General features: G+C 54.9%; 1 protein-coding gene and 1 pseudogene across 4 annotated transcripts; one reads left to right on the top strand and one right to left on the bottom strand.

Annotated features, from left to right (window-relative positions):
* Positions 1-708: 708 nt before the first annotated feature.
* Positions 709-25,410, bottom strand: EMC1 (ER membrane protein complex subunit 1). Of its 4 annotated transcripts, none has more exons than XM_070777876.1 (24): positions 25,268-25,410; positions 22,165-22,289; positions 21,385-21,450; positions 21,056-21,149; positions 19,850-19,978; positions 19,096-19,222; positions 18,258-18,407; positions 17,815-17,982; positions 17,267-17,338; positions 16,742-16,804; positions 15,973-16,095; positions 15,041-15,137; positions 14,593-14,715; positions 13,991-13,999; positions 12,507-12,706; positions 12,226-12,375; positions 11,437-11,598; positions 10,250-10,369; positions 7,189-7,326; positions 5,770-5,943; positions 4,818-5,028; positions 3,720-3,804; positions 2,548-2,677; positions 709-2,365 (listed from the first exon to the last, which is right to left on the bottom strand). In XM_070777876.1, exons 1-24 carry the CDS (start codon positions 25,360-25,362, stop codon positions 2,186-2,188), a joined length of 2,991 nt encoding a protein of 996 aa, XP_070633977.1. In that variant the 5' UTR covers positions 25,363-25,410; the 3' UTR covers positions 709-2,185. The 4 variants fall into 4 exon arrangements, with proteins under 4 accessions (XP_070633977.1, XP_070633985.1, XP_070633987.1 ...); XM_070777884.1 differs by having other exon boundaries at positions 16,742-16,801; XM_070777886.1 differs by lacking the exon at positions 13,991-13,999.
* Positions 7,538-7,625, top strand: LOC139179110 (small nucleolar RNA SNORA70; annotated as a pseudogene).
* Positions 25,411-25,498: the final 88 nt, after the last annotated feature.

Below are 25,498 nucleotides of genomic sequence, written 5' to 3'. Positions count from 1 at the left end.
ATGTAAGCAGAGCAGGCGTCAGGGCAACAGCTAAGGATGCAGCCTGTCCACATTTATACAGGCCAGGCAAAATCCCAGCCAGGCTTCCTCAAAAGTAGGGCAGATTTTTTTTTCTTTAATTGGTACTTATCCCCATCTCCCAGGTCACTTTAAACAAAATTAAGCCTTGAGTCAGGATGAATAGCTGCCTGTTTTTTTCTGAAGATACTCAGATGTTCATCCATTCATTAAAATCAAATTTCACAGGACTTCCCAGAGATCCAGTGGTTAAGATTTCAGTTTGCAACGCAGGGGTCACAGGTTCAATCCCCGGTTAGGGAGCTAAGATCCCGTATCCCAAGGGGCAAGGAAGCCTGCGAGCCGCAACTACTGAGCCCCCAGGCCACAACCAGAGAAGGAAGGAAAGGGCCCCCATAATCCAACAAGCATCCTGTGTGTTGTAACCAAGACCCAAGGCAGCCGGGTAAATAAATGCTAAAATAATAATAATAAAGTAAAATTATTCTTTCTCTTCCTTCTCTACCACCAGCATGTGACCACAGAAACAAAAACTGTTGTTATTTACATGACACAACTCTTGCATGATTAAACTGGCCTGTTTCCCATTAAAACACTGTGCTCGCTCCACTCCGGAACACAGCTCTGTCCCCTCCGAGGCAGCAGTGGCCTCAATGAGACGTTCCAAAGCCACAAAACAGGACTTGAACATTGTCATTCGCCACTCGCTTTATTCGGACACTTAAACGTACCTCTCTCCCGACAGGGCTCTCTGTACATTTCATTCTTCACAGCAGAGAGAAACTCCATCATTCCCCAAATCCACCGACAGCGAAAATTTTTAGGCTGTCTTTAGTTTGCACCAGAAACAGCAGCCCAGCCAGTCAACAAGGCTACATCCACAAGACGCCCATGTCCCACCCCTACCCTTTCCTTCCCTCATTTAGAGGTAAGATTTAAAATTTGCTGATTTTAAAAGAAGTATAGTAACCCACGCATTAACACATAACCAAACATAAATAATGAGGTTTCTTAAACAAGGACAACTTTTTCCAACTGGGTTATAAGATGACCAGGTCAGCCTGAAGGTGAAATGAGAGGTTAAGAGAGAGTGTGAAACAGGCAGATTTGCCTTCCTCCCTTGAAATCCTTTCAAAGTGCAGACAATTCAGTAGTACTAAAAAGGCCTCAGCTCTGACACATCTTAGGAGAAAAGCTTGGACGATGACTGACAAATGAAAACACTATTATTCACGTGGTTTTCAATAAACTGAATCTAAGGCCGGCTGGCCCACTCATGAATGGGAGCATGAAACGAGAGGCTTAGTTAAGAGAAATTGTGACACAAATATAGATTCCTCGACCCATAGTTACTTTGGAAAGAAGCCATGAGAGGCTGGATCGGTTCTCAAACCTCAGCTAAGGGTGGCTCTTCTTTCTCCCCAGTATAAGACAGCAAATGCACCTATAAGGTAGAGTTATCGGTAAGAGTTCCCTCTGACTTTGGAAGCAAGGAGAAGGCTTTCCAGATATATCTGGGAGACAGAAGGCAAACCAACATCAATTTAAGCCTCACGAGAGAGAGAGGTCTGTGGGAGGTCTTACAGGACAGAGACGTTCGTGGACGGGCACAGAAGGGGAATCAATTTAAGCAGGCCTCACGAGAGACAGAAGTCTGCGGGAGGCCTTATAGAACAGTGACGTTCATGGACGGGCACAGAAGGGGAATCAATTTAAGCAGGCCTCACGAGACAGAGAGGTCTGCGGGAGGTCTTACAGGACAGTGACGTTCGTGGACGGGCACAGAAGGGGAATCGATTTAAGCAGGCCTCACGAGACAGAGAGGTCTGAGGGAGGTCTTATAGGACAGTGACGTTCGTGCACAGGCACAGAAGGGGATGACGACAGCCTTGGGACTCCAGGGGAAAGTCGGTCAGGATGCTCTGTGGTCTCGGCTGACAGAGTCCAGCCTGCGTCCGCCTCTGGTGACTCCTCCGCAGACGTGTCCCCAGAGCAGTCTCCACGAGAGTCCATCTTCCTCCCCACGGCGCTTAACTGAGATGAGCGCCTGATGCACGTCCCCCCCAAGGGGGGGTCCCCCAAGGGGGACCAGCACATGCCGCTGGAGCTTGGCGCCCGACCCTCGCTCCCCTCGGCTCTCTGCTCTCTGGCAGGGGGTCTCAGGCCTTTACCGCCAGGCGCGGTTCAGGAGTTTGACCTGCGCCAGCCTCTTCGTGATCATGGTGGCAAAGACCAGGCCAAAGAGGACGCTGCTGATGAGCACGTAGTCATAGTCGTCCTTCAGGACGTCGAACTGTTTGGACGGGTAGACGCGGGTCTGGTAAATGTCCAAACCGTAGGCCACGACCTGGAGGGCAGAGGGAGCGAGAGCCCGTGAGAAAGGCGCCGGCGGCCGCCACGGCCACAGACTTGGGTCAGAAGGGAGACAGGCTCCTCAGTCATTTCCCAAGGGGGAGCAGAGAGCAGGTGTCATGCAGGGCGGCTGTGGCTGGACGAGGGGGCACAGGGCGGGCTGGGGGCTCTGCTCACCAGACAAGTGGACTCCAGGCCCGACGGGGCTGTGTAGATGCCTCGCATTCGGGAGACTGTCTGGTTATAGTTGATGAACCGCTCTGCGTGGATCTGCACGTCTGGAGAATACGGGATCAGGTTCTCCTCTCTGCAAAAACATCAGCCAGGATCGCTTTCAAAGCTGCTCTAAGGGGATCTCCCGCTGCCCTGAGCCCTGGGCGGTTTCCAGGCCATGGATCAGCCTCCGGTCTTCCTCTGGGCCTACGTGCATCAGGGAGCTGAACGCCGAGCCGCTGAGTGTTTGGAAGGGAAGGGCCACAAGAGAGGACGCTGTGTAGAGGGTAAGACCTGGATTCCTACCTTGTTCTGAGTCTAAAACATCCCAGACAACCGGCGATTTCACACCAGAGGAAGCAAGGACCAGTTTAAAAACAAGACACTGAGCCACTAGGCCGATGGCGGCTCTTTACTCCAGAGTGCCTCAGTGCTCAGCTGTAGCCTCCTGCTCTCTGAACCATCCTCCTCCCTCCCCTACGTGTGGGGACATACCTAGCACCTCCTCACCCTGCCCACAGTTCCTCACCCCTGAGGGAAGAGAATCCAGGACAGAGGCAAGAAAACATACAGAGATGATGGCCAGAAATTTAAAAATGGATATGATCGGTAACGAGCTACTGTCTCCCCATGAGACCTGGGCCCAGTCAACTCCCTCCCCTCATTTCCCAGTGTGCCTGCTGCTGGCGGCCGCAGTGGCCTCCAGCCCTTCCTGTAACTCACCAGATACGACCTCAGGCATCTGTGATGGCAGTTTCCTCCGCCTGGAAGGTTCGCCCTCAGACATCCCCAAGGCCAGCTTCTCGCCTCCTTCAAGTGCTTACTCAAATGTCACCTTTTCAGGGGGGCCTTCCCAGGCCACCGTCTCAAACCTCACCCCGTGTACCACCCCTTCCTAGCCCCCTGTCCCTTTTTATAAGTTTTTTCTCCTTAGCGTTTACAAGCATCTAACATAGCATTATTTCACTTGCTTATCTTACTTATCGTCCATCTCGCCTCCCCTGCTAGAACGCAAGCTCCGTGAGGGCAGACTTGTTCACGGCCACGCCCACAGCACAGCTGACAGAGGACCAAACATCACCCACAGGCGGAGCTCTTTAATGTCACAGCCTTCGGGGTGTCCCACAAGGGCCTACCTGCTCTGTTCTGTTGGGATCTCAGGGCGCCGAGGATCCAGCAAGGCCTTAGGAAGGGAAAGGATCGCTCCGGAAGGCAGCCCAACTGCACAGAGACAAGTCAACAGAAGTGAGTGTTCACGCGAACCTGATCCCAGATTAGGGCTACTTACAAAAATGTCCTTATCGCAGAAATCAAAATAGAGTTTAAAACCAAAAAAACAGGTCAATGAGATGCCCTTCAATGGCCAAAAACAATAGTCTTAATACACATGGATCTGTAGGAAGGTTCTCACTTTTGAAAACACTAGTCTCTTCACATATCATCCTGAGACATCAGAAAATAAAGTTCTAGAATCAAGAACTAGGGAATGATGAAAGAGAAAAGAGTGGAAGGCCCGTGGACCTCTATATCTCCCATCCTGTTCTCCAGTAGCACCTGCCCAGCTCAGCAGGGCTGCTTGCTGTCGCAAAACACGAGCATGCGCGCTGGGGCAGCAGGGAGGCTGGTGCAGGATTGGGCGGGCGATGGGTGGGGATGGGGGGAAACATGGGGGAGGGGATAGGATGCAGGGAAGCTGGTGCGGGATGGGGGCAGGGGCATAGGGGATGGGGGGTGGATGGGAGGAGGAGACAGGAAGGGCCTGGCAACATGAGGTCCCGCAGGATCGCCTGTTTTAGGAACAGAGGGAATTAAACAGGGGAAACCGCTAAAAGGGCTGTCTTCCTCACTTCTGAGGATAAAACAATGATGCAGAGTGTCTGTCACAGCTCAGAGCCCCAAACGTCTTTGGTAAAAACAACTGGATGGAGCAGCCTGTTATGCAGTCACTGCGTCCTGAATCTGAACTACACAAAGATGAGACCCTGCACCTCGCCAGTCTCTGCAGCCCATCTGCACAGGCTACCCGTGAGGGACGCCATCAGGGCGCAACGTTCCGAGCGAGGGGCAAACAAAGCAGAGGCGTCATGAAAACGGTCCATCAGAAACAAGGGCTGGGGTGGGTGCGTCAGCTCTCTCACAGACGGCAAAGCCGACTGGACTGGGGCGCGTCCTCTGCTGAAACAAAGCCCTCCTCGCGGATCCCAGCAAGGCCGCCGAGGGCGCAGCTCACTCACCGAGCAGGTGGCGGCTGGTGATGCCCCGCTCTGTGATGGTGGCCTCCATGGCGCTGATGGCGGAGGGGAAGATGTAGGACTGCTGCAGGACCTGGGGCAGCTGCGGGCGGTCCAGGGAGCTGAAGGCTGTGGCATTGTACTGCTCCGTGCCCTCGTAGAGCTCCAGCGCCGTGAACTCGTTGCGCCGAGCCTTGGTGTTCCAGTACTGGTACTGCGGAGAGGAGGGGGCGCTGCTCAGGGCCGGCTGCTGGCTCGGCTGGGAAGGGGAATCGACGTGCAGAGGCAAGTCCGAGAAGGAAAAAGCCACCAGCATCCCAGCTTTCTTCCTGCTCCTGAGCTGGGCTTCCCCTGTAGCTCAGCTGGTAAAGAATCCTCCCGCAATGCGGGAGACCTGGGTTCAATCCTGAGGTTGGGAAGATCCCTTAGAGAAGCGAAAGGCTACCCATTCCAGTATTCTGGCCTGGAGAATCCCATGGACTATACAGTCCATGGGGTTGCAAAGAGTTGGACACAACTGAGTGACTTTCACTTTCACTGAATTCAGTAACATTCAGGGTAGCTGCATCTGGACTATCCAGGTGCACCCCAAGAAAAATGAGTTCGCAAGAGTCTTACAAGTCACGAGACTAACAGCTAACATCTGAGTGCTTTCTACATGCCAGGCACTGTTCAAAACTTGACTAGATGAGGTGACTGCTGTTACCCCTCTGGTATGACACAGAGAGCTTAAGTAACTAGTTAGAAGCTATAAAATCAGAAAATGGAAGAACTCAATCAAATCCAGGCATCCCGGCTCCCTACCCAGCCCCCTCTGCTGCCAGCCAGGGGTTCTGAATTCTGAAAGCACCAAGCAGCAACCGGTTTCCCGAACAAGAGGTCGGGAGGGGACTGGAGCTGCAGGAGGCCGGCCAGGCCCTGGAGGCTGCGTCGCCCAGGCCGCCCGCCCACCTACCGCAACCCAGTTCTCGGCGTGCACGATGTGGACGGGGCCCTTGGCCTTCCTCTGCACGGACGAGTGGACGATGCGCCCCGTGACGCCGTCCACGAGGAAGACGCCGATGAAGGTGCGCTCGTGGTGGACGTCCGTGCTCTCCGTCACCACGGCCAGCAGGTTGGGGTTCAGGCTCTGGGAAGACGGAGGGAAAGGCTCCTTCAGAACCACAGTGGCACCCCACCGTGAGCCTGGGGCAGGGAGGTGGGCACAGAGCCCTCCAGCTGGCAGAGGAAGCAGCTTTTCTGGGTGGAAGAACTTCCTATCAGGGGTCATCATCATTGTACTTTTTCAGTGTCCACTGGGGGCTGGGCTTGGTTCATTGAATCTCATGAATATCCTCGCAAACAGAAGTTACTACCTACACTTCACAGATGAAACATCTTAAAGTAGTTAAGCAACTCGCTCAAGTCACAAGCAAACAGTCACTCAAGACACAACCCAAGCCGGCCCACTTCCTGACGGAAGGACACTGGTCCAGCAACCTGACGTCTCTCCACCAGGGCCCTGCGACTACCACAGCAACGGAGACGTCTCGGTTCTCGTCTAACTTGACCGACTAGGTCAGTAACGCGAGCGATCACTCCCTTCCTAAGACGCCTTCCCCCCGGCGTCCAGGACGCCAGGCCCATCTGTCCTCTGCCTCAGTGGCTGCTCCTTCTCAGTCCCCTCTGCAGGTCCGTCCTCCTTTCCCCAGTCTCTGGGTGTTCTAGCTGCACCCGCTCTCCTGGTGACCTCAGCCAATCTGATGACTTCCAGAACACCTACAGGGGCTGGCATCGCCCAAGTTTACATGTCCGAGCCAGGCCCCTCCCTGAACTCCAGACCCAACTAATGGACCACCACGTCAGTATCACTGCTCAGACGTCTCACGGCAAACTCAACGTGCCCCAGGCCTAGGTCCTGTTCCACACCTGCCAAAACCGGCTCCCCTCTAGGCCTCGCTCCTCCTCCAACTCCGACTCTGCTCTGCCAGAGGCTGTAACTCATGTTCATCACCTTAAGGACTACGTTCCTCCACAGGATGGTTCTGCAGCTGACGAGTCACCTCTTCATCTCCCACTCAGGAGGATGCTGGATCACAGACAGAGTTTCTGATGGATCGACTAAGGTTTAACCCCAGAAACGTCTATCAGCACTACCACTAACCCTAACAGATGGCAGCTGCCAGGCAGTGGTCACTTGCCTGGCACTGGGTGCTGTCTCGTGTGATCATCTCCACCACCCCAGGAGGACGGCATATTTCACAGGCCCATTTCACAAGCAATAAAGTAAGGCTCAAAGGGATAAAAAAAACTGGCAGAAAGCTCCCCTCTCCACCAATCGCAGAGCCAGAACGCAAGCCCGGCTCCTCTGCACGACAGCAGGCGGCCGCCATACCTTGTAGAGCACGCTGCGGTCCCCCATCACTCGGCCCTGCGAGTGGACATGCTCGCTGCTGCGCTTCCCCTTCACCTGGACGATTCGCTGCACCTCCGGGGGGATGGTCAGCTCCCAGCTCAGCTCAGTGGTGAGGTCCTGGGGTGGGGCCAAAGAGAAGGAACCGGCACCGATCATCAGGAAGGTACCCTCAGGCCCCCGATAAGTGTAGCGAGACCTGGCCTGCAGTTCAGCAGGCGCCTCTGTGCAGGGTGGAACAGGGTTCAGAGGTCCTAGAGAAGCAGCAATAAGGATCTGGTCTGGGAAGAGGTTTTGGAACTCCTAGTTCAAGTTAGAAAACCAGTAAAGCCTGTGTCAATGGCTACAAACAGCAGCCTCCTGGGCAGCTGGAGGCACCTGTTGCTTGTCTGGGCTGCCCGATGGGACCTGAGACAGTCCTCTCTGGGGGATATATGTGTGATCCCATACTGTCCCCAGTCCAGGCTCCAGACAGCACAGCGCGGTGCCTTTGGAAATCTCCAGGGCGCAGCGGTCAGCCAAGCCGTGGAGTCCATCCGCACTGACATGCAGAACAAGGGGCGTGTGGCTGAGGCCCAACGCAGAGCCAAGTTCAAGTGCCCTGGCTGCCAGCAGACCTTCAACTCCAAGAAGTGCAGCTTCACTAAGTGTGACGCACGTGAACCTGAAGACCCGGCAGCTGAAAAGCAGCTCCTCCAGCCCAGCCGTGGGGTCAGACACAACCCGACTCTGCGCCCTCTGGGCACGGGCCGGGCCCTGCACCCATGGGGACCTCAGAGCCACCCCTCCTCACTCACATCCACCAACACTCCTACTTTCTGTCAAAAAAAACAGAAAGATACTAGAGCCAGTGTGAAAGAAGCAGGATAGTTAGTAGTTTCCCATTGTTTATCTGAGTAAGACTAACTCAAAGGAAACTTACCACTTATTACTAACATCTAAGGTCCCTGTACACTGAGCCAGCGGGGAACTACTAAGCTGGAAGGGACCTCAAAATGTGACAAGAAATACTCTTTATTGTCATAAGAAACCAATAAACCTGTATGGTTAAACGCGTGATTATACCTCCACACGTGGTTACACGGAGCCCTAGGGTGGGGGGCAGGTAGCGACTGGAGGGGCTTCCTGCTCTGACCGCTGCGTACACAGCTGTGGTCCTTCTGTGAGGGCCGCTGAGCAGTGACCGCAGCATTCTGCACTCTTCTCAGTGTTGTATTTTAATCAGATATGGGTTTAACAAAAGAAGGAAGTAGGAAACACATCAAGTGAACAAAGCAGATTTCCTACTGATTAAATGTGGCTCAATTCCAGTTCAGGTAAGAAGTATACACGCCGCGCCTGCCCACGCGGACCTCGCGGTCGTGTCCTCAGCGGAGGGCACGGCAGCGGGCCACGGAAGGCATGCGGGCCACGGACGCGCATTCTAGCCGGGGAAGCAGCTGGCAATGGGGCTCAACAGGCCCTTCACAGTTTGCTCACACAACGCTGTATCCGTGCAAACTTTCACCAGAAGAATGCATTCACATGTTACTTCTTTTTTTAATCTTTTCGATAATAATCTTTATTAAAAAATACGGCTCCGATGAAAACATTTCACAGATTCCTATGAAAACACCAGAGTTCACTAAAACCCTCCCGGAGAGCAAGGTCACCAGGGAGCCCCCGGAGGTCAGAGCCTGGAAGCCCACCCCCGGCTGACTCCCTCTGGAGCTCTGACTCCTGTGTCTCCCCTCGACCGTCTTTACGATGACACCCTCAGGGTTCCACTGGTCCATGACACCCGCACCCTGGGTCACACCCCCGCCCATGAAGAACTCTCTCTTTCAAGGTCCCTTTTCCATCAACTCAGAAGAGCAGTGTCTCTTTACCCACTGGGTAAAGAGCACACTCTCTGGACAGACCATTCCTGTGCTGTTTATGCTAAAGGCTAGCTGTTACAAACGGAAAAGGCACTGGCACCCCACTCCAGTACTCTTCCCTGGAAAATCCCATGGATGGAGGAGCCTGGAAGGCTGCAGTCCATGGGGTCGCTGAGGGTCGGACATGACTGAGCGACTTCACTTTCACTTTTTACTTTCATGCATTGGAGAAGGAAACGGCAACCCGCTCCAGTGTTCTTGCCTGGAGAATCCCAGGGACGGGGGAGCCTGGTGGGCTGCCGTCTCTGGGGTTCGCACAGAGTTGGACACGACTGAAGCGACTTAGCAGCAGCCGCAGCTGTTACAAAATGTCAGGAAAGGGCGCCGCATTTTTTAAACAACAGCAGGTGAAACCTACGAGGCGTGGGCTGTGTGCCAGGCCCTGCTTTACGAGACTCAGACGTGTTCACTCTCCAGCTCATCACGAAAACACTCTGACGTACTATTACTACCGTTTTGTCTTACAGACAAGAAAACAGAAGACCAGCCGGAAGCCATCTGCCCAAGGATGCCAAGTGTACGAGGGGCACAGCCAGGCCTCCTGCACGAGCAGCCGGGCCCGAGGTCTGAGCCTCTCCAAAAGGCTTCCAGACAGGACGGCAGGACCCGCCGGGGAGGACACGTCTCAGATCAGCCCTCAACGTGGCCCTGCTCTCGGGGCCAAGGCAGCCCCTGTGAAGCTCAGAGCAGGACTTCAGAGCCAGCGTGAAGCAGTACTTCCAAGAGCTGGACTCACGTATGTCAGAATCGGAGCAGATCGATCCCAATTCTAGAAATAAAATTCAAAACTCGCATTCGATTAAGAGTGGATCAATAATACCACCTTCGTACAGAAAGCGCTATTGTTCAATCACCATCCCCACCTCCCCCGCTAAAGATGGCAAAAACACTCCCTCTGCCACAGGAGAGGGACGTGGAGTGAACGCTCCTCAGGGGCCAAGGCCCGCCTGTTGTGCACGGCTCTATCCACGGCAGCAGCGACCGGGCCTGCTCCACAAACCCGAGAATGATGGCCTCGGACACCAGGCTGACGCCGATCCACGTTTACAACACCAGGGCCAGCGTATCCACACCTGTTACCTACACCCCTCCCACCACGGGTCCGCCAGGATGCCCTTGCCCACCTTCCGGAGTCGATATCCGCACAGCCGCCCCTGATCCGCGTCCACCAAGTAGAAGAAGATGGAAGGGGCGAGCTCATGGAGCTGCCGCAAGACATTCCGAGTGGCTGGGAAAGCTGTGACCTAGAAAACCCCAGAGAAGAGTTATGGGGGGGGACTTGGTCGTCTGGTGGCTAAGACTCCACGTTCCCAGTACAGGGGGCCCTGGACTGATCCCTGATCAAGGAACTAGATCCCACATGCTGCAATCAAAAATCCTGCAAGCCAAAACGAAGACTCAGCCAAATAAATCAAAATAATAAATGTTTGGGTTTTTTTTTAAAAAAAAGAAAAAGAGTTCAAGGAGAAGGAATCCTTTTTTTTTTTTTTTTTTTTTTATAATACCAATATAAAAATTTACTGAAAAATTTAAAAAGTTTTACACATCTCCCTATTCTCCTACACTTCCAAAAATAGTTCCACTGTATTTATAATGCCAGAAAATCCAACTATTGCACTTGCTATATTCGTGTTCTCTTCTTAGCCTTAATTTAGGTTTGGTTCAGCGAGTAACTGCAGAGTTAGTCTCCAGGTTAGTCTCTCTGTAGCTGTTTTGGTTTCCTGAAGCTCATTCTCTAGTATGGGCAAACCGTTTCTGTGAAGAGCCAGATAGCAAGTGTTTGGGGCTTTGTATGCCGTGTGATCTGTCGCAAGTTCTTAGTCTTATGGTGGGAGTGAGAGAGCGGCCATGCAGCGTGTAAGCTAGAGCGTGACTCTCCTCCAGTAAAACTGTCTTTCCGTTTCATGTAATTTTCACATGTCATGATATAGCACTCCTAAACTTCTTTCCCAAACAATTAGAAATGTAAACAATGTGAAATTGTCCTTAGATTAGAAGGAATCCTTAAGCATGGATTTCTCCAGACTCTTTACTGTTTCCCATCAAAGAGGGCCTTAAGAATAAAACAACAAACCTTAAAGGAATTAAAGTCTGCTAAATTCAATCAGGTCTTAAACTGAATTCTCTTAAGAGACCCAGTTTTCACAAGTGCAGAAAGAGCCATCGCGCTGCGTAGAGAAGCCCTTTGAGGCCTGACTGCAGTCAGCGCCCACCTGGGGCCCACGAGCCGCTGTGTGAGCACCCTGCCCCCACCCATCGACGGCGGGGGCGGGGGTGGCGGGTGGTTCCTGCAGCCTCTGCAGACGCGTACCTTGTACTCGTCGTCTATCAGCAACAGCACCTTGGCGTAGTCCTGATCCATGATGGGCAGGAGCAGAGACTGCAAGACGGGGCGCTTCAGCACGGGGGGGGCCACCTGGCTCCACTTCCCAAAAATGGGGTTGAAGACATACAGCGAGCTCATTCCCGTCTCCTGAAAGGGCAAGCAACGCTCAGCCTCCACCAACAGGAAAAGACTGCAAATCCTAAGGAGCTGGGGACCGGAGCTCAGCCTCGGGGATCCCCCAGTCTTTCCCTGCCTTGTGGAAAACAAAAGCTTTGGCTGAAGGTGAAAGCGTCTGACGGCTGATGTGTCAAAAGGATAAAAGTTTAACCGCCTCTAGCTCCAAATCTAAGAATGGGTCACGCTGAGGAACAAACGAAATGTCTACCAGGCCCCCTTTCCAATGACGGCAGAATGTATCTGCAAAGAGCCATCTGCTCGCTGGGAGGCAGAGGCAAGAACAGCTGGCGTCCTGCCCTCCATCCCCGGGAGAAGAGCCAGCTGCCCACTAGGTACCGACACCCACCTGTGTCTGGGAGAAACAGGGCCGGCTTACTAGGGGCCTGGTAACATCCCACCTACGCTACAGCCACTTCCTCCTCGGCCACCACCACCCCTGGTGGGGGAGGAGGGGCACTCAGGCAAAAAACCGCAAGAAAACAGAGCTCTAAGCCCTGAGTCTCTGTATGTAACTCTCAGAGAATCCCCAAGGTCCAGCTAGAGTTACAAAACACAAAACCGCGCCCCCACGGGCTCAGAGGTGCGGCAGAGGCTCACCTTGTCTTTCAGCAGGAGCGTGCACTGGGGCGGGTGGGGGAAGTGGGCAGTCGTCCTCTGGACCGTCAGCTCAAAGGAGGAGTCCGGCTTGACGTTCGGGAGATACTGTTTCCACAGGATGGTGCCAGAGCTGCTCTCGATGCCAAAAAGCTGCCAGAGAAACACCGGGCTCACTACCAGAAAGGCTGACCCAGAACTACTTCTGTCCTTGAAAACCAGAACCAGCCCCAGCTCCCGCCCCGGCCTTCCTGTCCCGCTCCCGGGGCCTCTGAAGGGCTCACCTTGCCCGAGGCCGTCACCATCACCATCATCTTCTGGAGGTTGAATTCATCCCTGGCCAGAGTGTCAATGTTGATCTCGTTCTTGATCTGGCTCCGGGGCTTCCGCGCATCGTAAAACACTTTCCAGAGGTGGGAGGTCCAGGCCTGCAGCAGGATGAGCTGGGAGGACAGGCGCTTCAGGAACATGCCCAGCAGGCCGTCTGGTGTCAAGGAAAAGGGACCGCGGCTGAGGCTCTCTCCTCGGCGGAGTGGGGCTTCCCGGCGACGGGGCACCTGCTCCCCTTAAGGAGGGCTCTCCCTCCTCCACAGCACTCGTGTGGTCCACACCCCAGGTCACGAGCCCAGGGAGCAGTCCTGTGTCCGATGCCAACAGCCCCACACTCAGGCACAGCCGTGCGGGAACTTCTAAGGCCTACTCACGGGGCTCTCAGCACGCCACCTGCCTGCAATCTCGGGACAGGAGGCTAAGAGGCAGGGGGCAGCCATGCAGGGTGCAGCCGTGCCACAAACATCTCCACCACAAGCCCACATCCAGAACGGCCAGCAGAAGGCTCCCGGGCGCCGTGACAAAGCCAGACGAGGGCAGGCTGTGGGGGTGCCGGGGTGCACGTGTGTGTGCCATCAACTGGTACTTCTGTTTCTCGCGGCTTCAGGCCTACGTTGTCAGTTGCTCAACCTGCTCCCAACAGACCTCCCTGCAGCCCGCTCCCAGGGCTCCCTTTGACTCCGCCCCTTCCTCCATCCACGAGACCACCACCCTCAAATCTCCTCTGGAGACGAGACCGGTCACCGCAGCAAGGCAGCACGGTGAGAAGCCAGGCCTCGGAGTCGGCAGCCGGGACGCACATCCCAGCTGCACTGCCTACAGGCTGGGCGACCTTGGAGATGGAAACGGCACCCACTCCAGCACTCTTGCCTGGGACACCCCGTGGACAGAGGAGCCAGGCGGGCTGCAGTCCACGGGGTCGCACAGAGTCGGCCACGACTGAGGAATCAGACAACAACCTTGGGAAACGTGCTTCACCTCGCAGCCCCCAGCTCCCCATCTGTAAAATGGCACAGCACCCACCGGGCTGCTGCCGAGACCAGACCTCGTGAGGGCCCCCGGGATCTCCCCGGGCAGGGTGCAGGGCGCTCATGGGAAAGATGCCGAGACCAGACCTCGTGAGGGCCCCGGGATCTCCCCGAGGCGGGGTGCAGGGCGCTCACGGGAAAGATGCCGAGACCAGACCTCGTGAGGGCCCCGGGATCTCCCCGGGCGGGGTGCAGGGCGCTCACGGGCAAGAGCAGCGCCTTTTCTGGGCCAATGTCCATCAGCCCCGGCTCGAGGGAGAGAAGCGATGGGCACACGGGGCAAGGCACAGGCAAGCAGCCCACGCACGCACGGTGCACACCTCACCGAGGCAAGTCCAGGGGACAAACGACGGAGAAAGCCAGCCGTGGGGCAGGCAACAAGCAACCAGGCAGCGGGAAGCAGGTTTTACCTTGGATGGCTGGATCCAGGCAGCGGAAATAAACAGTAAAAGCACATTAATCCTCGGCTTGAGCACACCTGCGGAGCCTAGCAGGGCGGCTGGCCCCGAGCAGGCTCCCAGCAAACACCACCCGGCTGGCCGGGCGAACGAATGGAGGGAGGCGGGGGCAGGACGGAACCAGGGGAGAGTGAACCAAGTTCACCCTGGGTCTGGGACCGCGGCCGGGTTCGGAGGGCACCGGCCTATCCCCACAGAACCTGGCCCGCCCAGTCACGTCTCTCTGGAAAGGTGGGACTCCTGCTTTGGGGACAACAGCTATACAGTGCCTGACAAGGTGCTTGACAGACTTCAGGTCCTCAAACAACAGCAGCTATGACGATGCTACATTAAGACTCTTTTCATCAGGGTCTTTCCCTAGAGTCACACGTCGCTCCTTTCGGAGAGGAGTGGGCCCATAAGCCACAGGGCCACAAACGCACGGGAGACGGGGCGCAGAGCGAGTTCAGAGCAGGCCGGCAGAGCGGCCACGCCCGAAGCCCGGGGAGGGAGGGGGGTGCCAGCGGCCCCAGAGCCCCCACTGGCAGCTCTGCCTCCCGGCCCCCCGTTCCTACCTGCCTTCTTGCCAAACTCCCCTTCCAGCTCCGCCTGTGCCCCGGTCAGTGGCAGGTCCACCATCTCCAGGCACACCACCTCGGCCAGGGACTCCTCGCGGCTCCACAGCACCACCCTCCCTGCTGCAGGAGCCAAGGCCACCAGAGTCAGGCCCGCCTCCGCCGTCCCCTGAAGGGACCCTTCTCGGAGGCTCAGGGCCACCCCCGCTCTCGGGCCAAAAAGAGAAGCGGCGGGGCTGGGGGCTGAGATGAAGTGGGGAGAGTTCTGTCTCCCGCCCAGGAGTGCTAAGGAAGTATTCAAAGGCAGGTCACCTAGGGCTCTGGGAAAAATAGGCAGGATACACTACACCTGAATCTTTCCCAGAAGCCTGGCCACAGCCCCAGATGAAGGGTCTGAATGCAACTCATGGGCAGGCCCACAAACAGGAGCTGAGTGATGCCCACTCACCCAGCTGCTGCAGGAAAAGCAGCAAGTGATCCTCTGTCTGGACCAAGGCCCGGTAGCCCACGGAGTCATCCTTCTTCAAGAAGACCTGGATGTACAGCTGTCAACCAAAGAGTCAAGACCCCTGCAGTCAGCGGGGATCCAGACACCTCTCAGAGCCCAGACCCTGAGATTCAAAGCATGAGGAGTGGTCAGAGGTCAGGCCACGGCGTCCCCGTGTGTCCAAAGCACACAGCGTTTCTTGGACTCCACTTATAGACACTGTGCATCCTTAGGAGCTGACAGAGCAAAAGAGCAGGTAGCTCGGGTCCTGTCTACGGAGGAACCTGACACCTTCTCGGCTACCCGATCATTCATTATGCACCGATCACACACCACAAAGCGAGCAGGAGGCCCGGAGTAGACCAAGCAGCAGCCGCCCAGGGAGGCTGAGGAACACCACTGGACGTGCACAGAGGCAGGGCTGGGCAGCGACGGCATCTTGAACCTCACCAGGCACGGCTTCCTTATTTATAAGGATAGGGCAGTGGTAATCGAAAGACTACCGGGAGGATACGTTTTTTAGTGTTTATTTACCTGCACCCCATCTTAGCTATGGGACTGGGGACCTTTGTTGCCACACGTGGGATCTTTAGTTCTGGCATGTGGATCTAGTTCCCTGACCAGGGATTGAACCCAGGCCCCCTGCACTGGGAGCACAGTCTTCACCGCTGGACCACCAGGGAAGGCCCTTATCGGGAGGACGAGTCCATCAGCGAGTGAGTAAACAGCTTAGCGTGGAGCCCGGCACGCTGACAACCTGGCCTAAGCGGCACTTCTCTTGCTGGTAGTCATAGGCGTTTCTGACCGGCCAGTGGCTCAGGTAGGACTACAGCGCACGGCTGGGACCAAGGAAAGAGAGCCCCAGGCCGAGCAGCCCGCAGGCCCCGACTCACCCGCTCGGGCCGCGTGCCATTCTGTTCCAGGCTGAAGGTGATCGCGGTGTCGAGCAGCCGCCGGCCTGTCTCCACCAAGTAGAGGTTAATGGTGTAGGTCTGGTTGAAGCACGCCAGCGAGTCCTAGGGAACAGACCGCATGGGTCAGCCACAGGAGTCCCCCAAAGCAAAGTCCCCCAAAGGAAGTCCAAGAATCTGGGTGGGGCTGGGGGGAGGGGGGGCAACATCCTGGAGAAGGACCCAGGCCAAAGGGCAAAGCTAAATCCTAAGGCAGAAATAAGGTGCGTGAGTGAATAAATAAAACTACAACCACTATACACACTTACTCCAGAAGAAGCAAGGAGTGGAGAGAGACTTCCCAAAGAGTGACTAGCAAAACCGCAGGCAGGGAAAGCACACCCGCCTTGGGAAAAGCTCAGGAAACGGAAGCCACGACCCAAACCTGTGCCTCCGGCCAGCACCCCACACTCTGCTTCAGGGCAGCTGCTCAGACTAACCCTCAACTCTGCCAGCGGGGAGCCCACAAGACACGAGGAGGCGGAGGCCCAGAGGAGAACGCGCTTAAGAATAGGTTCTAGGAGTTCTACTTTCTAATCTCCCAATTGAAAAAGATCAAGAGAAACACGGTTTAATTTACAAAACTTAGAAAACTCCATCTGAGGCTGGGACCTCGAGGAGACCCACTCCCAGGCTTGACTGCTCCTCCAGCTTCGCTGGGGCCCGCCCCGCCCACACACAGGGCTGGCGCACCGCCCAGGGCCACACCTACCTGGGGGCCAGGCTTCTCCGAAAAGCTCCCAGGTGACCCATCTTCAGAAATGCTGGGCTTCTGCTATGGAAACGAGAAGGACAGAAGGAGAAAATACAGCCAGAGGGTCACCTCCCAGCCATGAGAATGAAGCTCCTACCTCCAGATCTCAGCCCTTGGGAGAGGGCAAATCCCACCCCCATCTCCACCCACACCCCCCACACAACCCGGAACAGCCCGAGAGGACTGTGAGGGCGTCCCATTCCTGGGCACAAAGAGGTGCACACAGAGCCTACAGGTGAAGTGAGGGCTGCTCAACAGCCCCTGCCCCCACCCCCCCGCCCCGGTTCAAAGCGACCAGGTGAACATGCCCAAACTTTTGGTTCTCAGGGCTTCCAGCAAAGATAAGCAAAGAAAACCCTGGGACTTCCCTGGCATTCCAGCAGTTAAGATTCAGTGCTTCCGCCACAGGGGGCATGAGTTCGATCCCTAGCCAGGGAACTAAGATCCCGCATGTGGCCAAACGCTGTTATTCCCAACACTCACTGCCTCGTTCCGACAGGTCATGACTGCAGCCACTGTCTTCTCTCCGGTGGTGGCGAAGCTCACCAGGGCAGCCTGGGGTAGAGTCAGGCGTCAGTTCCTAAACAGGGCCTGTCCTGGCCAGCAGCCTTAGGGTCGCCTCCACCGGAAGAACCCTTGGCCTTGGAGTTAAAAATGCTCCCAAGTTTGGAGGATGATGGCCAGAGCACTGAGAGCAGAGAGGCCCCACCGCACCCACAGCTGAGCCAGGCCCTGCCTGACCTCCAATACAGGCAAGCTCAATGCTGCTCTTCGCATCTATAGGGAAATTCTAATTACCGTGCCCTCTCTCCCGTGGGTTCAGGAAGGTACCACTTTTACTCTCAAAATCCTCTGTAACTCTCAAAAGAACCAAGTATTCCATTCCTACTCTAAGGCTAACCCCTCTCAAAACACTCATGCAAAGAGGTCTTCTGTCTTGAGTAAGTACCTCCAGATTCAAAGGCTGGGACTTCCAGCATCCAGGCCTCAGAGAGATCCCCCTGCATCCCAGCACACCCGCCTGCAGTTACCTGCGGGAAGTTTTTAAGCAGATCCAGGGTGCCGTGGCGGTAGTGCAGCAGCGCATAGTGGCTTGGGGACAACTGCAGGAAGAACTGCGCCCGAGAAGGACCCACCGGGCTGGGCTGTGTGGGCAGGACGCGGGGTTGGAATCCACTTGCGAATTCTAGGTCGAGAGACTGGGAGACAAGAAGGAAGAGGCTGAGGGCCAGGAGAGGACAGGGGATGGACCATCCAGGCTGGCGGCCTCTGCCCCCTTTGCCAGTGAAAGGAACGAGGCCTCAGCACGGGGCTCTGGAAGCTCCCATTCAGGCTCTCAAAGGAGGAGAGTGGCTCGTCTGCCCTCATTCCAGTTCTGCCAGAGGCCAAACCTCAAAGGGGCTGCCTGGGAGAAAGGCTTTTCCCAACGGCCAAGGCAGCACCTTGGGCTGGGGAAGCAGCTCCAGCCTCTCACCTGCAGCGGGATCTGCCTCAGCTCCCACTCCGTCTCCAGGGCCAAGGTCTGGAGGGACCGCGAGCTCGGGTCGGGGCACACCAGGACAGCCTCGTCCACCACACCGCAGGCCCCGGTGAGACTCCGCAGCCAGGGGGTCGACACCCTGACCTACACGAGAGACGAGAGAATGGGAGACTCCTGGGGATCCTCACATTTCGCTCTTAGTGCACCAGCCGTCACCACCAGATCCCAGGGGAGGATCTCAGCTCAAAGGTTCTTCCTCGGGGACTGAGGAGGAGACCTTCCCACCCCTCCCGGTCTCTGAGAGCTCCACAGCTGGAGAAGATCCTTCTGGTAGTCTGAAAGCTAAACCAGGCCCTCTTCAATACTGGACACTCTTTTCTTGTCTTGGTGAATTTGCCTGCAGTCCACTCTCAGCACCTGCTGTTCTGAGCACTGAGCGTAGAAATCACCTCTCTCTGCCCCAACATCGCAGGTGCAGCAGGGCAGCCGCAGCCACGGTGCCGGCAGGGCTGGGGCTGCAGGGCAGCATGCTTGGCCCCTCCGATCGGCACTCCTCCACTGCGTCTGTCATTCGCGGGTTCATATCGTCACCTTCAGTACCACCTTGTGAGATCACGCAGGCCGCGAGCAGATCTACACAGCCGTGTCTTTAGCCACCGAGAGTGCGCCATGTGCACACGTGCGGGCTCTGACAGCAGAAGGCAGCCCTCTGCCCGGAAGCAGGGGCCACGCGTGGCTCCAGCGTTCACCTGGCCAAGGCCCCCGGTCCCCAGTGCAAAGGAGGGCTGAACCCGCCCCCTCCGTGATGCCCGAGGCTGCAGCCGGACCGCACCTGCTGAACGATCTCTCCATCTTCCACGTTAAACTTGACAATGTTCACGTGGCTGAAGGGGACGACTCCGAGGGCCCACACGACCCCCGAGCCGTAGGAATACACCATCTGGTAGTGGATGCTGTCACTGAGAGAGGGAAGGAAGAGCAGGGAGCCTCAGCTTTAGCCACAGAACAGGACCACCCTCGGGGGTCCAAAGCCCGGCCGCCAGGGACTGAGCCAGAGGTCACAAACTAGCAGCCTCAGTGAAGTTTTGTTTGGCTTAGTTTTCTTTTTTTAATTTGAATTTGTTGTCAACATTTAGAACTGAGATCAGCATGTAACAGTAAGATTTCTAGCTTTTCTTTAAAAAGTTGGGATGTGATGATGCTAGGCCTAACTACACAGGGCACGGTCAGCTGAGTAAGGCTGCCCCCTTGAGGCGGGCCGGGCACACTGCGGCTCCCAACATTCCCCACCCGGCCTGCTCCGCACACAGATGCTATGCAGTCGGCCCCTTAGGAATCTGAGCATTGGGTCCCTGACAAACTGAGTGAGCCACTCCCCTCGCTCGACTGGCTCTTGGGCCCAGGTGGAGAGTCTTCTCCTCACTGCAAAGGAAACTCCAGAGGCAGCCACAGCCTTGGAGTGCAGGCCCAGAGGCTAGTGAGCCCCAGACCCCACACAGGATTCAAATGCTTCGACTCTCAAGGAGAAAGACGGGCTGGTACAGAGCAGGAGGCGGCGGCCACCACCCGGGGGAAGGCAGCCTTACCTCTCCGGGAGGTGTTCCACCCACTTCAGGTGCCCGCTGGAGAGGTGAAGGAGGGCAAGGGTGGTCTTCTTCAGGACCGCAATGTGCCTCACGGCCTCCTGCAGGCCGACCAGCCCCAGCGCCTGGAGACTGAGCACAGGAACAGGGGTGAGCGTAGCCCAGAGACTCCCGAGCCTCAGGCCGGACGGTCCGGGACACAACCGCCGCCTCGGGAGGCGACGGAACAGGCTCTGGGCTCAGCCGCATCCGCACCGAGCTTGGCTCTGCTTCCCACTGGCTGACCTGAGCGACTGTATTTTCAGCCACTCGACTCTGCCGTTTCCCTGAGACTCGCCGACTCTCCTGAGGGCTGCTCCTTTCTTTCCCCGGGACTTCACAGTAACCAGGCCAACCCTCCACCACAGCAGCCACCAGACAGCTGTCATTAGCAGGCTGCAGGCCCGCCTCACCCAACACAAGAGGTTACTTGATGGTGGAAACTGTTTCACATTCACAGTGGATTCCCACTGCCTGGGGCATCCCCAAGCCCTTACCCAATAAATTACCATCAGAAGACACATAACCTAACGCAACCAACCCCATCATTTAAACAACTTTAGCGAGACGCAGCTGAAACAGTAGTGCAAATTGTTTTTAAACATAAAATTAAAACACAGGAAATTGTATTCTCCATCCTCATATCTAGAATCTTCTTTCCCTAGTAGATCAGTTGGTAAAGAATCTGCCTGCAATGCAGGAGACCCGGGTGCAATGGGTCGGGAAGATCTCCTGGAGGAGAAAATGGCAACCCTTTCCAGTATTCTGGCCTGGAGAATCCCATGGTCAGAGGAGCCTGGCGGGCTACAGTCCACAGGGTCGCAAAGAGTAGGACACGACTGACTTTCACTTTCACTTTCTCTTACCTAGAACATTGCAAAGCTCTCATGTCGTGGTCAGATTAGGAAAAGCAATCGATACCAGAAATGAACACTGCCCCTAGCATGGCACTCTGCCTCCAACACGAGCTCAATAAACGGTGGCTGAGTAAGCACGTGTCCCATGACCTCAAGACATCAAGAATGGACATTTGATGCTCTCTGGCTCTTCTGTGGTTTTTTCCCCCTGGGCAAAAAAGCCCAAAGGCCCAGAATTGCTGTCTACATAGAATCTGTGTTCCAGCGAAGCCTTTAACCAGAGCAAGATGAAATTCAGCTTCTTTCCCTCTACCTGCGACTGTCCAGGGTAACCTCCCAGTTCAGGCCCCCAATGTTCGTCTCCCAGGAGCGCATGATCCGGCCTCCATTGGACACAGTGATTGCATCTGGAAGAGAAAAGACCACATGAGGTCATCCCCAAACTGCCGCGCCGTCTGGAGCCTCCCAGGGCCTGTGACCAGTGGCCTCGCCTCCTGCGTACAAGTGCAGATAGAAACTGCACCTGTCCTTTCCTGCTGGGAACGCCCCTACTCCGTTCCCTCCCAGACCCTGAACAAAGGAAGGAACCAAGGGGAGAGAGGGAGCTGACGCCGTCACAGGGACAAGCCGGGCTCTACCTACCCTGTCCGTAGAGCAGCATGGCATCCACCACCCCTTCCGCTGTGCCCTTGTCAACATGGCGCCACACTGAGAGACAGGAGAGTCGGACGTTACTGTGACGACGTTACTATGACGTTACCAGGACGCGTTCCTGGCGAGGCATCCAGGAAGGCGCTCGGGAGAGAACCGCGCAAGCCTTTGTGCGCACAGAAGTGCCTCATTTTATTCCAGGGAGGGGAGGATTACTGCCAGCCGGCAGTGACCCACCCCCACTCCCGGGGTAACGAGGGGAGCCACCGCTGTGCCGATCTGAGACCACACTCTTCCCATCCCCACCCCACCCAACCACACAGATAAACGGACAAAGACAAAATTCACAAAATCTCCATGACTCACAAGCAAAGCAGTGATTATAAATCACATTTCCATGATTTTAATACCTAAAAACATCCACAAAAGTGATATAAATGACTGGAGGTGGGGAAACGGGGGACATCCAAAGCTTTACTGTAAAATCTTAATCAAAAAATGTGGTTTTTGCAGCAATATCTTACTTAAGAATAGTCAGGACGCGGGCTAAGGAAGTAAACTCAAAGGCCAGTTATGAGAATATATTAAATATTTCTAAGATGGCAAAACTGCAAAATAAATGATCCAAATCCAGTAAAGGACGCAGCTTTCGGCCATGTTGTCCCCAGGGGTGGGGTATCAGCCAGGCAGACGCTGCCGGCCACGGGACATGCTGGACTCACTAAGCGCAGCCACGCCATCCCCAGCTACCCATCTACCCAGTCCACTCACAGATCTCCCCAGTCCGAGAATTCAGTGCTGCAATCACATTCTTCTCTGTGGCCACAACCAACTTCTTGGATCCAGGGGAAAATTCCAAGGAGGCAAATTTGAGCTTCCCAACATACTGCTGTCTCCTAAAGGAAAGAGACGAGGGAAATGGAAGGGGCCAAGGCCATCGCTGCACAGGACACTTTGGGAAAGACAGCTGCACAGATACAGGAGGCACCACACCACACCTGTCTTGGGATGCACGAGGAGTGTTGCTGCACAAATACAGGAGGCTACCACACCACACCTGTCTTGGGATGCACGAGGAGTGTGTGTTAATGAAGAGATCTGACCAAAAGCAACATTTCCAGGCAATGTGCTCAGGAGCAAAGGGGAGAAGAAGAGAGAACACACCCTAATAGCTAACCTAACACTCTTCCTTCTAAATGCAAGCACGTATTTACCTTACCCAAAAGGGGACCTGGCCTAAATCCCACTAGAACAAAATTAGTCTTCCCTGTACTCCTTAATAGTGGGACCAGGGACTGCCTGGTGGTCAGGTGGGTAAGACACTGTGCTCCCAAGGTAAGGGATCTGGGTTCGATCCCTGGGCGGGGAACTAGATCCCACATGCTGCCACTATTTTTTAATATTAAAAAATAGTGGGACTAGACACTCACATTACACGTGAGAGAAGAGACATGAATCCTGTTAATGAGCACACAATCCAACTTCCCCTTCTATTTTCACTGATCTTTGGAGAAATATTACACAAATATTCTAACAAAACTTGACAGATTTGAGTCAGGCCTGTGTTCTTTGCAGCCTGTTCTAACCCACGCCGTGCTCAGGATCCATCTGACTCACTACTCATACTTTCCTTGGAATATACCCCATCACTCTCAACACTCTTATCTCTGCATAAAGGGAGCACAGTGGGCTTCCCCTGGCACACTACCGCCTACAGAGGCGGCGAGTGGCACACTGCTGTTCACGAATGCCACTTCCAGCAAATCAAACACACAGCATTCACACAGAATTTCCCTTGTTACACGGTCTGGTCTGACTTTTTACAAAAGAAGGAGCTGTATTAGTACAGAGTGACAGGTGTGTGTGACATCTGACAGTTTCCACCGTATTCTAGCCTACTTGGATCTCACTGTCATCACTGAACCCTTTACCAAGTACACAGGACAAGCACTAACACTCTCATTCTGGAGGCGAGAAAACCAAAGTCCACTGACGTCAACAAACTGCTGTGAGAACTAGAACACAAAATTAAGTCTAAATCCAAATCTAACCTAATCTTCTAAGTCTGAATCCCATGCTCTCTTTTAAAATGCTGATATTTTTTATCTGGACTATAAAAGTAATGCCTGCTTACTGAAGAAAACATGAAAAATACACAAAGGTATAAAATAGAAAACAAAAAAATGCCTAAAATACCATCATCCATAAACGTTTTTTTCAGCAATAAACATTTAACATTTTGGTGTACTTCTTTCTGTTACTTTTCAGTTTATAATGCATATACCTAGGATTCTGCTAAATTGGATGACGTTGTGCGTGTGTAACATATACAACATGGGTTTGAACTGAGCAGATCCACTTAGCGCTGGTTGTTTTCTTCTCTTTCCTTTCTTGGTGGCACCTTGAGGCTTGTGGGACCTTAGTTTCTCAACTAGAGATCAAACACGGGCCCCTGGCACTGTAAGCATGGAGTCCCCCAGGGAATTCCCTACACTGGCTGTTTTCTACAGTCAATTCTGCAGTGCTACACAATCCATGGTTGGTTGAATCTGTGGGTGTCGAACTGCAGACGCTGAGGGCTTACTATAGGTTACACTCGATTTTCGACTGCAGAGAGGGTCTGCATCCCTAACCCCTGCGTTGTCCAAGAGTCAACTGTACATGTTATATTGTGAGCATCTGCCCACATCATTAAAAATGAGACTTATGGGAATTCTCCATAAGTTCAGTGATTAGGACTCCCATGCTGGGTGCATGGGTTTGATCCCTGGTCAGGGAACTAAGACCCCAAAAGCCACAGCACTCCCCGCAACCCGCCAAAAAAAAAAACAAAACACAGGACTTATGCTGCATTTGTCACACTGCCTTATATCACGTACTTACATATCTGCCCCCTCACCAGCCTGAGTTCCTCTCCATCTCTGCACCCACGCGCCTAGCATGACCACTGGCCAACAACAGGCACGCAACAAACATGCAAACCCGTTGGTTTGATGTAGAAAAGACCTCACAGAGGAGCTAGGCTCTGAAAGTGTTCCCTGACCAGCAATAACTGGGAACATACTGCTTGTACTCAGTGAGCCAGCCACTGCGCTGAGTAATTTAAAAGAATTGCCGTATTCATTCTTACAGCTACTGTGGGAAGTAATAGACTATCAGTAAACTCAATTACAGATCAAGAAACCGAGGCACAGAGTTAAGTCATTTTCCTGAGATCACACAATGCTGAAGTGGCAAACGGACATTTCAAGCCAATTCCCTGGCCTTAAGGATGGGGTGGGTGGGTGGACGAGTGGGTGAGTGACTCAATGAGCGCATTAATGAGACGTGAATGAACAAAAGTGCTGAATGAGTGAATGAATGAAGAGTGAGTGCGCCAGTCAGTGAAGGAAAGAATGAATGAATGGCACCTCCTGGCTGAAGCGTCTTGGGCGGCCCTGTTCTGAGCCCATGGCAGAGTTGGGCTGGAAGGGTGGGGAACGAGGATCTTCGCTGACAGCGGTCGACGTCGGACACCCAGCAGATCCTGACAGTCACAGAAACGCGGCCGGGCGGGGAGAAGTGACCGCTGACCAGAACCTCGAGCAAGCCCGGACGGCAGAGCCCGCTTCACTGGCTTGCGACCCGTACAGCCGCACAGGGACTGGCTCAGAAGAGCCCCCAACTCTCGCTTTAACGCTCTGCCGTGGCCACCTTAAAACTCTTTCAAAATTTTTGAACGAGGGGTCTCACATTTCATTTTGCCCTGGGCCCCGCAAGTTATGCAGCCGGCCCTGCTGCATAGTAAAGCCCTCCTCCTTTTAAACAAAAGAAAAGGTACAGGGAAAATAGTTCCCGAACAGGAACCGCCCCTCGCCCCCCGCCCCGTACGCACCAATCAAACTTGCCCACTTGGTCTTCGTAGACCGCGGCCGCAGGGACAAGCAGGGCAGCCCAGAGCCACAACCGGGAAACCGAGGCCGCCGCCATGATGGGAGCGCGGGCCCGGCCGGCCCGGCATGCACCGCGCCGCGGGCCCCGCCTCCGCGGAACCATAGAGTTGGGCCCACAGGCGGGGTCCTGGGTGCGGAACCATCGAGTTGGGCCCGGCATGCACCGCGCCGCG

This window comes from Bos indicus, chromosome 2, assembly GCF_029378745.1.
Source record: "Bos indicus isolate NIAB-ARS_2022 breed Sahiwal x Tharparkar chromosome 2, NIAB-ARS_B.indTharparkar_mat_pri_1.0, whole genome shotgun sequence".
Classification (NCBI taxonomy): domain Eukaryota; kingdom Metazoa; phylum Chordata; class Mammalia; order Artiodactyla; family Bovidae; genus Bos; species Bos indicus.
The sequence above is the reverse complement of the archived record's forward strand: the minus strand, read 5'-3'. Positions and strand labels throughout refer to the sequence as shown.

Excerpts from the sequence above, each read along its gene's own strand:
- EMC1 (XM_070777876.1), bottom strand. The coding sequence starts at position 25,362 with ATGGCGGCGGCCTCGGTTTCCCGGTTGTGGCTCTGGGCTGCCCTGCTT. Across the intron at positions 19,979-21,055 it reads GTTACCCTGGACAGTCGCAG|TCTCCAGGCGCTGGGGCTGG; the intron begins GTAGAGGGAAAG and ends TCCTGTGCTCAG. Across the intron at positions 16,096-16,741 it reads CGGAGAAGCCTGGCCCCCAG|GACTCGCTGGCGTGCTTCAA; the intron begins GTAGGTGTGGCC and ends TCTGTTCCCTAG.